Below are 16280 nucleotides of genomic sequence, written 5' to 3' on the forward strand. Positions count from 1 at the left end.
GCCCTTTAGTTGGGGCGAAATACTAGCATGGCGACAGTTCCTGATCGGTAGTTGGTTGCGATGGGCCACCAGTAGCTGGGGCACTTTTGCGGACCGTCATCATCGCCAACTGCTTTCCTCCGGTGGACTGGCTGCTTGCTAGTGCTTGAACGAATACGAATGATGAGAAAAACCGACCGACCAATATTCATATATGAAAACACAAGAAAGCACTACTATCGCTCTCCCGCTCGTTTTCGTGCCATTCCTGTGCCTTTCCTTTCCGTTCGGCTACCAATACTAGCATAACCAAAACGAATATTCTGTCTTTCCATCGCCTTCAATCTAGTGGCCAGTGCTAGCAAACTTGCATGTTCAGTTTTTCAATAACAACATTCCAACAATATTTTCAAAGAATGTTGCAGATTTGAAAAGAAGGAAGAAGAAGATTTTCACAAATTTAAATTCTTTTGTTTTATTTGTTAGCGCTGATAAAGGCTATTTAGTTTGCTACTAGCAAGGAGCTGCACAAACAAATCGATTTATGCAGTTAATCAACGGAGGCTGCCAAAAAGTTCGAATAAAAGCATGCGACTAGTGTACTTTGCATGTTCTATATTTTATCAATACTAGAGAGGATCAATAAAATAATTCAAATTGTTATAGCGACATGGAATTGTGGCAACACTGGCCATGAGATGGTGGGGGAACACGCACATTCGTTTTAGTTATGATGGTAGTAGCAGCAGAAAGGAATGGAAAAGCAGTGCACGAAAACGAGCGAGAGAAGATAATTTAAATTCTCTTTCTTTCTTTCCACACATCGTATTTCTTATATTGCTTTCTGAAAATTATTTGTTATACACCATAAAATGTAAATTTCAGTTTAACTCTTATTAGAACACAATTAATTGGTCCTGTAAAGAACCGTTTATTGTTTTATTGCGGGAGCATAATTCAGACGCACTCCCCGCGGACACGGTGAGCTAGAAAGCACTATTTTGCATTCTCGAACAAACCGACCAAGTAGGCATCGTTGGCTTCTCGGGGCATCATTACGACTGAGCTTTGTAAGCGTAGCTCGACTTTGCAGTCCTGCACAATCTCACGACCCAGACGCTGGAACGATAGCCTACTCTGTTGCCCTTTAGTTGGGGCGAAATTCTTGCAGGGCGACAGTTCCGATGAGTCACCAGTAGCTGGGGCACTTTTTCCGTCCGTCGCTATTGCCAACTGCTTTCCTTCGGTGGACTGGCTGCTTGCTAGTGCTTGAACGAATACGAATGATGAGAAAAACCGAACGACCAATATTCATATACGAGAAAGCACTACTATCGCTCTCTCGCTCGTTTTCGTGCCATTCCTGCGCCTTTCCTTTCCGTTCGGCTACCAATACTAGCATAACCAAAACGAATATTCTGTCTTTCCATCGCCATCTAGTGGCCAATGCTAGCAAACTTGCATGTTCAGTTTTTCAATAACAACATTCAAACAATATTTTCAAAGAATGTTGCAGATTTGAAAAGAAGGAAGGAAAAGATTTTCACAAATTTAAATTCTTTCGTGTTATTTGTTAGCGCTGATAAAGGCTATTTAGTTTGCTACTAGCAAGGAGCTGCACAAACAAATCGATTTATGCAGTTAATCAACGGAGGCTGCCAAAAAGTTCGAATAAAAGCATGCGACTAGTGTACTTTGCATGTTCTATATTTTATCAATACTAGAGAGGATCAATAAAATAATTCAAATTGTTATAGCGACATGGAATTGTGGCAACACTGGCCATGAGATGGTGGGGGAACACGCACATTCGTTTTAGTTATGATGGTAGTAGCAGCAGAAAGGAATGGAAAAGCAGTGCACGAAAACGAGCGAGAGAAGATAATTTAAATTCTCTTTCTTTCTTTCCACACATCGTATTTCTTATATTGCTTTCTGAAAATTATTTGTTATACACCATAAAATGTAAATTTCAGTTTAACTCTTATTAGAACACAATTAATTGGTCCTGTAAAGAACCGTTTATTGTTTTATTGCGGGAGCATAATTCAGACGCACTCCCCGCGGACACGGTGAGCTAGAAAGCACTATTTTGCATTCTCGAACAAACCGACCAAGTAGGCATCGTTGGCTTCTCGGGGCATCATTACGACTGAGCTTTGTAAGCGTAGCTCGACTTTGCAGTCCTGCACAATCTCACGACCCAGACGCTGGAACGATAGCCTACTCTGTTGCCCTTTAGTTGGGGCGAAATTCTTGCAGGGCGACAGTTCCTGATCGGGTTGCGATGAGTCACCAGTAGCTGGGGCACTTTTTCCGCCGTCGTCATCGCCGACTGCTTTTCTTCGGTGGACTGGCTGCTTGCTAGTGCTTGAACGAATACGAATGATGAGAAAAACCGACCGACAGATATTTATATAATCGCGCTAATATGCACTACTATCGCTTTCTCGCTCGTTCTCGTGCCGTGCATGAGCCTTTCCTTTCCGTCCGGCTTCTAATGGCCTAACCAAAGGAATATGCCGTCTTTCCCCCACCAAGTGCTCTCGTCAAGCAACCCAATGCGAATAACCATACGAACAAACATGTAATGGACCTATATATAAACTTTTCATTATTTTATTGTTCGGTTGGTCTACCATAACGACGGCTCTGTGCGGGATGGGCTGAAAATTTTCACTTTTCCGAGTCGTTTTCGAAAGATTTTTCAAAACACATTTTTTTTGTTATTAGTACATGTTATACATACTTCAAATTTTAATACAGCATAGAGGAACATATTTGCAACAAATTGGTCTAAAAATCAAATCATTCTGTTAAGTATGATAAAAGTTATTAACGTTCAAAATCTGACGCGGCGCCGCAGCCGATATTTTGAAACGGGACCCCTATATTGAAACCTTAAATGTATTCTACATTAAAAGATGGGTGGGTAATGTCTGTCACATAACCGGAGCGTCGTGATTTCAATTCGAGACGTTAATTTAAATCTAATAATATTCAACAGAATCACGTTTGAATGGGAAATTTTCAAATAATTCTCTATGGTAATAATGGTGGTTCTGAAAAGAACCTTTGGTATCGGCGTTGGTGTTGATGGTGATGCGCTGGATCGTTGGATATTTTTGGCATGATAGTTACGTGCCTGGCGAACTGTTTTGTAGCCTCGAACAAAACGACAAGACTGGCTTCTTCGGGTACCATTACGGCTGAACTTTATAAGCTTAGCTCGACTTTGAAATCCTGCACAATCTCACGAATCAGACACTGGTAGGGCCATTTTGTTTGCTACTAGCACGGAGCTGCACAAAAAATCATTTAATGCAGTTAGTTCACGGGGGCTGCCAAAAAGCTTGAATAGAAGCATGCGACTTCAACGTTTCTCTTAAACACATGCAACAACACATTCGTTTTGGTAATACTGATAATAACAGTAGAAAGGAATGGAAAAGCAGTGCACGAAACGAGCGAGAGGATAATTTAAATTTTTGTTCCGTGTGCAAGCTACTTCTTTCCACCCAACGTATTATGTTGCTTGTTGAAAATTTGCTACACACCTTAAAATAAAAGTTTCAGTTTAACTCTCACTAGAACACAATTGATTGGTCCTGAAAAGAACCGTTGCTTTTATTGTAATTTACGCCCACTCCCACAAACCGACCAAGTAGGCATCAGTGGCTTCATTACGGCTGAGTTTTGTAAGCGTAGCTCGACTTTGAAGTAATACACAACCTTACGAACCAGACGCTGGAATGTTAGCCAGCGGATTAGTTGCTCCGTTGCCCTTTAGTTGGGGCGAAATACTAGCATGGCGACAGTTCCTGATCGGTAGTTGGTTGCGATGGGCCACCAGTAGCTGGGGCACTTTTGCGGACCGTCATCATCGCCAACTGCTTTCCTCCGGTGGACTGGCTGCTTGCTAGTGCTTGAACGAATACGAATGATGAGAAAAACCGACCGACCAATATTCATATATGAAAACACAAGAAAGCACTACTATCGCTCTCCCGCTCGTTTTCGTGCCATTCCTGTGCCTTTCCTTTCCGTTCGGCTACCAATACTAGCATAACCAAAACGAATATTCTGTCTTTCCATCGCCTTCAATCTAGTGGCCAGTGCTAGCAAACTTGCATGTTCAGTTTTTCAATAACAACATTCCAACAATATTTTCAAAGAATGTTGCAGATTTGAAAAGAAGGAAGAAGAAGATTTTCACAAATTTAAATTCTTTTGTTTTATTTGTTAGCGCTGATAAAGGCTATTTAGTTTGCTACTAGCAAGGAGCTGCACAAACAAATCGATTTATGCAGTTAATCAACGGAGGCTGCCAAAAAGTTCGAATAAAAGCATGCGACTAGTGTACTTTGCATGTTCTATATTTTATCAATACTAGAGAGGATCAATAAAATAATTCAAATTGTTATAGCGACATGGAATTGTGGCAACACTGGCCATGAGATGGTGGGGGAACACGCACATTCGTTTTAGTTATGATGGTAGTAGCAGCAGAAAGGAATGGAAAAGCAGTGCACGAAAACGAGCGAGAGAAGATAATTTAAATTCTCTTTCTTTCTTTCCACACATCGTATTTCTTATATTGCTTTCTGAAAATTATTTGTTATACACCATAAAATGTAAATTTCAGTTTAACTCTTATTAGAACACAATTAATTGGTCCTGTAAAGAACCGTTTATTGTTTTATTGCGGGAGCATAATTCAGACGCACTCCCCGCGGACACGGTGAGCTAGAAAGCACTATTTTGCATTCTCGAACAAACCGACCAAGTAGGCATCGTTGGCTTCTCGGGGCATCATTACGACTGAGCTTTGTAAGCGTAGCTCGACTTTGCAGTCCTGCACAATCTCACGACCCAGACGCTGGAACGATAGCCTACTCTGTTGCCCTTTAGTTGGGGCGAAATTCTTGCAGGGCGACAGTTCCGATGAGTCACCAGTAGCTGGGGCACTTTTTCCGTCCGTCGCTATTGCCAACTGCTTTCCTTCGGTGGACTGGCTGCTTGCTAGTGCTTGAACGAATACGAATGATGAGAAAAACCGAACGACCAATATTCATATACGAGAAAGCACTACTATCGCTCTCTCGCTCGTTTTCGTGCCATTCCTGCGCCTTTCCTTTCCGTTCGGCTACCAATACTAGCATAACCAAAACGAATATTCTGTCTTTCCATCGCCATCTAGTGGCCAATGCTAGCAAACTTGCATGTTCAGTTTTTCAATAACAACATTCAAACAATATTTTCAAAGAATGTTGCAGATTTGAAAAGAAGGAAGGAAAAGATTTTCACAAATTTAAATTCTTTCGTGTTATTTGTTAGCGCTGATAAAGGCTATTTAGTTTGCTACTAGCAAGGAGCTGCACAAACAAATCGATTTATGCAGTTAATCAACGGAGGCTGCCAAAAAGTTCGAATAAAAGCATGCGACTAGTGTACTTTGCATGTTCTATATTTTATCAATACTAGAGAGGATCAATAAAATAATTCAAATTGTTATAGCGACATGGAATTGTGGCAACACTGGCCATGAGATGGTGGGGGAACACGCACATTCGTTTTAGTTATGATGGTAGTAGCAGCAGAAAGGAATGGAAAAGCAGTGCACGAAAACGAGCGAGAGAAGATAATTTAAATTCTCTTTCTTTCTTTCCACACATCGTATTTCTTATATTGCTTTCTGAAAATTATTTGTTATACACCATAAAATGTAAATTTCAGTTTAACTCTTATTAGAACACAATTAATTGGTCCTGTAAAGAACCGTTTATTGTTTTATTGCGGGAGCATAATTCAGACGCACTCCCCGCGGACACGGTGAGCTAGAAAGCACTATTTTGCATTCTCGAACAAACCGACCAAGTAGGCATCGTTGGCTTCTCGGGGCATCATTACGACTGAGCTTTGTAAGCGTAGCTCGACTTTGCAGTCCTGCACAATCTCACGACCCAGACGCTGGAACGATAGCCTACTCTGTTGCCCTTTAGTTGGGGCGAAATTCTTGCAGGGCGACAGTTCCTGATCGGGTTGCGATGAGTCACCAGTAGCTGGGGCACTTTTTCCGCCGTCGTCATCGCCGACTGCTTTTCTTCGGTGGACTGGCTGCTTGCTAGTGCTTGAACGAATACGAATGATGAGAAAAACCGACCGACAGATATTTATATAATCGCGCTAATATGCACTACTATCGCTTTCTCGCTCGTTCTCGTGCCGTGCATGAGCCTTTCCTTTCCGTCCGGCTTCTAATGGCCTAACCAAAGGAATATGCCGTCTTTCCCCCACCAAGTGCTCTCGTCAAGCAACCCAATGCGAATAACCATACGAACAAACATGTAATGGACCTATATATAAACTTTTCATTATTTTATTGTTCGGTTGGTCTACCATAACGACGGCTCTGTGCGGGATGGGCTGAAAATTTTCACTTTTCCGAGTCGTTTTCGAAAGATTTTTCAAAACACATTTTTTTTGTTATTAGTACATGTTATACATACTTCAAATTTTAATACAGCATAGAGGAACATATTTGCAACAAATTGGTCTAAAAATCAAATCATTCTGTTAAGTATGATAAAAGTTATTAACGTTCAAAATCTGACGCGGCGCCGCAGCCGATATTTTGAAACGGGACCCCTATATTGAAACCTTAAATGTATTCTACATTAAAAGATGGGTGGGTAATGTCTGCGACATAACCGGAGAGATGTAGAATACATAAGGAACACGTTCTTCAAATATGTTGATACTCATTGGAATTTTCGGACAAAAGGTGATTTGGGCGAGGAATATTTCAAATTATTCTTTACAAAAATGATGGTGGTCCTGAAAAGGACCGGTTTTGTTGGCGTTGTTGGCCTTGGTGAGGGAGATGGCTAACGATGAAATTAATTGTTAGCATGAGGAAGTCGCGTAGTACTGGCCAATGGAAGAACAGATAATAATTGATTCCTGAAAATCAATTTTTCTTTATTCATGTAAATTATACATACTTACAAATCTAACAGAAGATTCCTGATCATATTTCTGAATCATTAGTGCGAACATTGTGTAATTTGGTTAAGTACAATGAAAGTTACAAACTTTCCAAACTCGACCTTCTGTTCATTCAGAAATATTGAAATGGGGTGTCGTGGTCACAATAAAAAAAGATGGGTGGGTAATGTCTGTCACATAACCGGAGCGTCGTGATTTCAATTCGAGACGTTAATTTAAATCTAATAATATTCAACAGAATCACGTTTGAATGGGAAATTTTCAAATAATTCTCTATGGTAATAATGGTGGTTCTGAAAAGAACCTTTGGTATCGGCGTTGGTGTTGATGGTGATGCGCTGGATCGTTGGATATTTTTGGCATGATAGTTACGTGCCTGGCGAACTGTTTTGTAGCCTCGAACAAAACGACAAGACTGGCTTCTTCGGGTACCATTACGGCTGAACTTTATAAGCTTAGCTCGACTTTGAAATCCTGCACAATCTCACGAATCAGACACTGGTAGGGCCATTTTGTTTGCTACTAGCACGGAGCTGCACAAAAAATCATTTAATGCAGTTAGTTCACGGGGGCTGCCAAAAAGCTTGAATAGAAGCATGCGACTTCAACGTTTCTCTTAAACACATGCAACAACACATTCGTTTTGGTAATACTGATAATAACAGTAGAAAGGAATGGAAAAGCAGTGCACGAAACGAGCGAGAGGATAATTTAAATTTTTGTTCCGTGTGCAAGCTACTTCTTTCCACCCAACGTATTATGTTGCTTGTTGAAAATTTGCTACACACCTTAAAATAAAAGTTTCAGTTTAACTCTCACTAGAACACAATTGATTGGTCCTGAAAAGAACCGTTGCTTTTATTGTAATTTACGCCCACTCCCACAAACCGACCAAGTAGGCATCAGTGGCTTCATTACGGCTGAGTTTTGTAAGCGTAGCTCGACTTTGAAGTAATACACAACCTTACGAACCAGACGCTGGAATGTTAGCCAGCGGATTAGTTGCTCCGTTGCCCTTTAGTTGGGGCGAAATACTAGCATGGCGACAGTTCCTGATCGGTAGTTGGTTGCGATGGGCCACCAGTAGCTGGGGCACTTTTGCGGACCGTCATCATCGCCAACTGCTTTCCTCCGGTGGACTGGCTGCTTGCTAGTGCTTGAACGAATACGAATGATGAGAAAAACCGACCGACCAATATTCATATATGAAAACACAAGAAAGCACTACTATCGCTCTCCCGCTCGTTTTCGTGCCATTCCTGTGCCTTTCCTTTCCGTTCGGCTACCAATACTAGCATAACCAAAACGAATATTCTGTCTTTCCATCGCCTTCAATCTAGTGGCCAGTGCTAGCAAACTTGCATGTTCAGTTTTTCAATAACAACATTCCAACAATATTTTCAAAGAATGTTGCAGATTTGAAAAGAAGGAAGAAGAAGATTTTCACAAATTTAAATTCTTTTGTTTTATTTGTTAGCGCTGATAAAGGCTATTTAGTTTGCTACTAGCAAGGAGCTGCACAAACAAATCGATTTATGCAGTTAATCAACGGAGGCTGCCAAAAAGTTCGAATAAAAGCATGCGACTAGTGTACTTTGCATGTTCTATATTTTATCAATACTAGAGAGGATCAATAAAATAATTCAAATTGTTATAGCGACATGGAATTGTGGCAACACTGGCCATGAGATGGTGGGGGAACACGCACATTCGTTTTAGTTATGATGGTAGTAGCAGCAGAAAGGAATGGAAAAGCAGTGCACGAAAACGAGCGAGAGAAGATAATTTAAATTCTCTTTCTTTCTTTCCACACATCGTATTTCTTATATTGCTTTCTGAAAATTATTTGTTATACACCATAAAATGTAAATTTCAGTTTAACTCTTATTAGAACACAATTAATTGGTCCTGTAAAGAACCGTTTATTGTTTTATTGCGGGAGCATAATTCAGACGCACTCCCCGCGGACACGGTGAGCTAGAAAGCACTATTTTGCATTCTCGAACAAACCGACCAAGTAGGCATCGTTGGCTTCTCGGGGCATCATTACGACTGAGCTTTGTAAGCGTAGCTCGACTTTGCAGTCCTGCACAATCTCACGACCCAGACGCTGGAACGATAGCCTACTCTGTTGCCCTTTAGTTGGGGCGAAATTCTTGCAGGGCGACAGTTCCGATGAGTCACCAGTAGCTGGGGCACTTTTTCCGTCCGTCGCTATTGCCAACTGCTTTCCTTCGGTGGACTGGCTGCTTGCTAGTGCTTGAACGAATACGAATGATGAGAAAAACCGAACGACCAATATTCATATACGAGAAAGCACTACTATCGCTCTCTCGCTCGTTTTCGTGCCATTCCTGCGCCTTTCCTTTCCGTTCGGCTACCAATACTAGCATAACCAAAACGAATATTCTGTCTTTCCATCGCCATCTAGTGGCCAATGCTAGCAAACTTGCATGTTCAGTTTTTCAATAACAACATTCAAACAATATTTTCAAAGAATGTTGCAGATTTGAAAAGAAGGAAGGAAAAGATTTTCACAAATTTAAATTCTTTCGTGTTATTTGTTAGCGCTGATAAAGGCTATTTAGTTTGCTACTAGCAAGGAGCTGCACAAACAAATCGATTTATGCAGTTAATCAACGGAGGCTGCCAAAAAGTTCGAATAAAAGCATGCGACTAGTGTACTTTGCATGTTCTATATTTTATCAATACTAGAGAGGATCAATAAAATAATTCAAATTGTTATAGCGACATGGAATTGTGGCAACACTGGCCATGAGATGGTGGGGGAACACGCACATTTGTTTTAGTTATGATGGTAGTAGCAGCAGAAAGGAATGGAAAAGCAGTGCACGAAAACGAGCGAGAGAAGATAATTTAAATTCTCTTTCTTTCTTTCCACACATCGTATTTCTTATATTGCTTTCTGAAAATTATTTGTTATACACCATAAAATGTAAATTTCAGTTTAACTCTTATTAGAACACAATTAATTGGTCCTGTAAAGAACCGTTTATTGTTTTATTGCGGGAGCATAATTCAGACGCACTCCCCGCGGACACGGTGAGCTAGAAAGCACTATTTTGCATTCTCGAACAAACTGTACTCTGTTGCCCTTTAGTTGGGGCGAAATTCTTGCAGGGCGACAGTTCCTGATCGGGTTGCGATGAGTCACCAGTAGCTGGGGCACTTTTTCCGCCGTCGTCATCGCCGACTGCTTTTCTTCGGTGGACTGGCTGCTTGCTAGTGCTTGAACGAATACGAATGATGAGAAAAACCGACCGACAGATATTTATATAATCGCGCTAATATGCACTACTATCGCTTTCTCGCTCGTTCTCGTGCCGTGCATGAGCCTTTCCTTTCCGTCCGGCTTCTAATGGCCTAACCAAAGGAATATGCCGTCTTTCCCCCACCAAGTGCTCTCGTCAAGCAACCCAATGCGAATAACCATACGAACAAACATGTAATGGACCTATATATAAACTTTTCATTATTTTATTGTTCGGTTGGTCTACCATAACGACGGCTCTGTGCGGGATGGGCTGAAAATTTTCACTTTTCCGAGTCGTTTTCGAAAGATTTTTCAAAACACATTTTTTTTGTTATTAGTACATGTTATACATACTTCAAATTTTAATACAGCATAGAGGAACATATTTGCAACAAATTGGTCTAAAAATCAAATCATTCTGTTAAGTATGATAAAAGTTATTAACGTTCAAAATCTGACGCGGCGCCGCAGCCGATATTTTGAAACGGGACCCCTATATTGAAACCTTAAATGTATTCTACATTAAAAAATAAAAAACGATGTTAGTTATTCCCCTCTAAAAAAACTACGTAGCATGACATGACCCACATAATCACAAAATACAATACTCCTCCCTCCCCCATATAATGCTACGTCATTTATGGATGATCTCTTGTATAATATATACTTGAGTAAAGCTTGGCGTAAAGCAGCAAATTTTTTAATTGCATTACATTTACATTACCAGGTTATTTTGCGTAATCTTTCTCCTCTTATCTAATAATTTATTAGTACATCACATTTTTCCAAGAGAATTTTAGTTACCAGGTTTTTATTTCATTTTGTGTTTCAATTTGATCGCCTGCTACGTTACTTGCAAATATTCTCTTAAAAATATATCAAATTTTTATATTCGATTTGATCCAGCGAATAATACTATGTTTTGCTTTTGTCAAAATATTTCCTTAAATTTAACCTGGAAGCTTAAATCATTCTTTAATTTTGGCGTAAAGTAGCCCTCGATGAAGGTAGAAATTAGATTAGAACGAAAATTAATTTTCGTTCGAATTCGCTCGCAGAAGTACTAGATTATCGAGAAGATTTGGCATTATGCAACCAAAACAATCAAACTCGAAAACGACTCGATTCGATCGTAAATACTCGATAGTATTATTGCTGTCGACCGCCCAAGCTCGGTTTCGAGAACCGTTTATTTTATTTAATTTAACAATCAAAATCTTCGTTTTTCTTACGTCTCTGTAAGCCACCATAAGCATGTAAGTATAAAATACTTTTGTGCTAAGGATTTTCGTAAAGTCACGTTTATACTGAGGATAGTTTTATTGTAATTTTCAATATTTTTTCTGAAATACTCGCGTGAACTGAACGTTCGAAATCATTCCTCTAGGGAAATGTTGCATCTTTGCATGGGTTTTTCAAATCGTTTTTTTTTGCATTACACAGGAGCAAACCGAAAATGACCATGGGGATCAACCCTCAACAAGTTGGAGAATTGACCAAATTTATGGAGCTACACCCGGATCTCGCTCGTGGGATCCTCAACAGAGCGGACGGGAGGCACAACTCAAATAAATTGTGGGACAATATTAAAGAGCGTTTGAACGAAAAAGGTCCTCCCATGCGGGAAGTAAAGGAATGGAAAAAAGTAAGATTTTTTCGATGTGTTTGTTTCTTTCGTCTATCATAAGCACATTATTGTTGCATCAATGAACCAAATTATTGTATAGTAGAAAAAAAGCAACACAAACTTTCAAAGTTGTATTATATTCAATGATGTACCGGCATCATAATTTCATTTGATTTTAGGTTTGGGCAGATTATAAATACAATGTTAAAAACAAACTACAAAACAATCTAAACAGCATCCGCAAAACTGGAGGTGGGCCAAATGAGATAAAAAACCTCAACCCATTCGAAGAGAGCGTGGTCCGATCAGCGGGTTTGGAGGCGGCTGTTAATGGTGTCAATGGGACAAAGGCGTTTGGAGCCAACAGCAACAATCTCAGACTAACGTCATCGACAGAGACAGACGAAGGCCAATCAGTTGATAGCCCCCAGAGAATGGAGCAATACACTACGGAATGGCTAGAAGGAAACTACACGAGCGAGTTAACGGAAGTAAATTTGGTAGAAGACACTGCCAATGACGAGAATGAAAATCAATCAACAAACTGTGCACCATTTTTACCTCGCCGCCGCATGAACTATAAAGCCGAAAAACTGAAGCTTTTTAAAAGATACGTAGAAGCACTCGAAGAAAGCAATAGCATTCAAAGAGAGCTATTGTCTGCTCAAAAAGAAAACTGTTGCGTGCAACAACAGTTGCTCGAATTCAAACGAAGAAAATACTGTCAGAATGTTTCAAATGATAGTGATTAAGATGTTTTTTTTATGTTGTAGAGCCTTGATTCCACTGCGACCTTTTAAAGGAATATTGTGGTAGATTAAGATGTTGTATACAGTGTTGCGTATAATGATAAAAATGACGATGATAATAAAATAAAAATAAAACTTTTTAGTAGCTTCTTCATATTGAAAGGTTATTGAGATCCTTTGAAATTTGACTTTTTTACTAAAACTAGGGGTGGTTCTCATACCATTCGTCGAAAATGTGTATGAAATATCTAATGGGTCTGGTCGGCGACGAAATCCTTTGGACTGAATAAGCGTTCTTTGAAAAAAAAAAAAGCCTTGAGGAAGATTGGTTTAGCTTTAGACAAATGCTTATATAGAACCGTTGTTAGAAGCCGTGATCAATTTCAATAAAGCAACTGGTGAACAGGGAAACTACTGAATGTGCCTCAAAAAACATTTTCGGGTTACTTTTTAGAAATGAATTGCAATTACAGTGAGTTTTTTCATGAACAACTAGAAAGATAGATTGCTTTTTAGATTCACAGAGGATTTCTCATGCTTCACGAAAATTTATTAAAAAAACTCATATTTAAAAACTTTACTTTTTGATTACTTTAAAGTTCTTCAGATATTAATGTTTTGACATATTCCTTAAAACCAAGAAAATTTTAAAGGGGGAAGTGTTATTGTTATAATGAAATTATATTCGGTACACTGGGGTTTGTGGAACCTTACCTATCTTCAGTTTTTAGATACAATTCATGTGCAATGTAGAATGCGAAACAATAATTATTGATACCTACTTTGAAGCTATCCAAAGACATCTCGAACACTATTTTTGCTTTGAGAGGTCCCATATGCCCTAATGTACCATACTTATTCATTTCATTACATTTAGCATTGATATATATTTCATTTGTTAAAAGTATTGGACGTTAAAGGGCTACTGATTTGGTCATCTTCTCACCAAAGAGTCTCTAATGGAGTTTCTGATTCTTTCGGCTCTTCTTGTAACAGCGTTGTCGTTGGCAGAAAGGTCCGCTGACCTATGAATAATAGGGTCATCCGGATGCACTATGTCTGATGAGTTAAAATGCACATTGTACTCAATGCATATGTTATGTAAAGCGGCGAATACGTTAACGATAGATGATGTTTTGACGTAGGACTACGTCTTTGTTTTCGATATGGGGGTGCACTCTGCAAATTCTACAAAAAAGGGATTGTAACGAAAAGTGGTCCAATTTTAAACGCATATAATTCAGCCATCTCACGATAAATTTTCAAATTTTTTGCGCATATCGCCCCGAAATACTTCTAAGAATAGATTCCAATAGATAAACCCAAAGATTTTTGATATCATAGCATTAAAAAAATAAATAATATACAACCTTGTCAAAATATCGCGCATTAACACACAGAAGATAGCGCTTCCCAAGCCCTGTACGACGGTTTGGTGTACCTAGCGCGCAACGCTTCTATGAATGACGTCATCATCGACTATTTAAAGAACGGACTTGGCCAGACACGCTCAGTTCCCTATTGAACGGCTGGCGAAGCAGATCACTGCGCTGTGTTTTTTACAGCCAGTGTAGCTGAGCTAGAAGTCCGTTACACTGGCTGTGGAGGGACGTTACCCTGTGTCGTCCAACAGGCGACCGCTCCAACTGCTTCCTAAATGCCGCTGTAATGTTGCCAGTAAATTTTTGGTTTAACTAGCACATGTATTTGCTATTAGCGCTTGAAATTAAGTAATGTAGTGGTACTAATAAGCTTCCCATTTTGGTTTAAACGCAAGGACAGTTTTTAAAACAGGATTTGATTAATTAGTTTAGCTCATCTAAGCAATTTTATCAATTCTGCAATTTAAAAGGAATTTTACGGAACTTGGTGAATTTGGCCCCACTTGCAACTAGTATAATCAACCTGCACAAAGTGTTGCATAACGCAGGGCTGTTTTTGGAACAAAATGATTCAGCCCTTCGCTATGCAAAATCACGATATTATAACAGATGGGCTAAGCGCGGCCGTTTCTTTCAATCGGGAAAGGCCGCGTGGAATTTTGGTGAAACGCGCTAATAGTGTCGTGGTGGTACTAGTTGTCTCTTTCGCTCTACCCATCATCATCAGCGTTGACTCATTCACGGCTCACAGAAAGGAGGCTTGCTATTCCGCGAATTGACAGTTTTCAGTGACGTCAGAGAAATCGTTGAGATAAACAAACGGATTTCTCGAAAGTTGTTAATTGACTATATTTGAGCTCTTACGGTGGAAAAAATAGTGTGCAATGGATTTTAGACGTAAATTACGCCATAATTACACCGGACACAGTGGATAATCAGTGCATCTATGTGATTATTAGCGTAAATCGGGAATTTGGATGCATGCCATAGAAAACATATCCCACCGTAATTTTCTGATCATAGCAAAGGTTTTGGACATCCGCATAGCTTCCTTGTGATTTACCAGGTGCCGATCATTCGCTAGCAGCAAACAATATATGAATTTCATGTAATTGTTTTCGCCGACGATTTCTATGACGCGCTCTCGTCAAATGTTTACACTCTAACGAGCTAGCCTAGTATATGTAAGCCGTGGACTCATTTTGCATTGTGCGCTTGGGTTCAATGTTTGGAGCGAATGTGCAAAGCAAAGTCATTATTTTCTAACTAATAAGTGAATGAGATATTACAATCACCTTATACGTTTCTTGTTAGACATGTTTTGTACATATCTGGTAAAAATAATTCGTCATAAACACATTTTTTCAAACATGATTCTTGATTTCTAAACCTGTCCAAAAATAAGACATGTTTATAGCAAGTGGGTAAAATGAACAGCTTCTGGTGACCTGCAAAATTCCAATGCGCTGGTTGGAAAGCATTTTCCGATCAATGCTAATACCCAACAAATCATGAGCTTTGCATACACACAGGGCATTTTGCAGGCAAAAAAAATAATCACGGAAGAATTGAATTTTCATGACGTAATATTTACCATTTTACAATCCTGTGGCATCGAAAACACATCTACAAACTTGGGGTTATCCATGGGTGTTTGAACTTTTAGGATCTGTTTGAGAGCAACTAGAAAGCTTGTCCTATACATGAGATGTGATTATATTGTCTAAAATTTGATTTTTCTTCACCGGTCCGGGTGTTTTTTCCCACACACTAAATATTTTACATTAAGTAGTATAGTCCTACGTCTACAGTTCGTGCAACCCCATAAGGCTGCCCCTTGTAGTTTTTTATATCGGCTTGTATCTTATTTTCCTATCAGAGCTGCAACTTCTCCATCGACCTTTAAGTACACCGATCGCTCGCTCGACTGTTGTTCTGGCTGAAGAGTGAACACCATTGAAAGTTTCTTCATCAGAACCGTCGTTGGCATTGCGATATGGAACCAAAAGCCAAGGTGCAAGCCCATATCCACTATCACCTAGAAATATAGTAATGGTCCATCTTTGTTAATGAACTTTTTCATGTCGTGAATACAAACGAGGCAAATAATTGATTACTTATGTCTGAAAGAACCACACTACATTTTTTTAGTTTATGTTATATTCGGCAGTACTGTAGATTATGACAGTGTAGTTCTAGCAATCAAGCATTTCTAAATAATGTATTACAGCACAATTCACATCCTAGCATCTAACATTGAA

The 16280-nt window shown here is 39.5% G+C and overlaps 1 protein-coding gene across 1 annotated transcript in view; it reads left to right on the forward strand.

Moving 5' to 3' along the window:
* The window catches only part of LOC131687327 (uncharacterized), an 83836-nt gene extending 71196 nt beyond the window's left edge, over positions 1-12640 (forward strand). Inside the window, exons 3-4 of the mRNA XM_058971404.1 lie at positions 11705-11906; positions 12068-12640. Coding sequence (XP_058827387.1) covers positions 11705-11906; positions 12068-12640 — 775 coding nt within the window. The remainder of the gene's footprint in view (positions 1-11704; positions 11907-12067) is intronic.
* Positions 12641-16280: the final 3640 nt, after the last annotated feature.

Source organism: Topomyia yanbarensis, chromosome 3 (assembly GCF_030247195.1).
Source record: "Topomyia yanbarensis strain Yona2022 chromosome 3, ASM3024719v1, whole genome shotgun sequence".
In the NCBI taxonomy this organism is placed as follows: domain Eukaryota; kingdom Metazoa; phylum Arthropoda; class Insecta; order Diptera; family Culicidae; genus Topomyia; species Topomyia yanbarensis.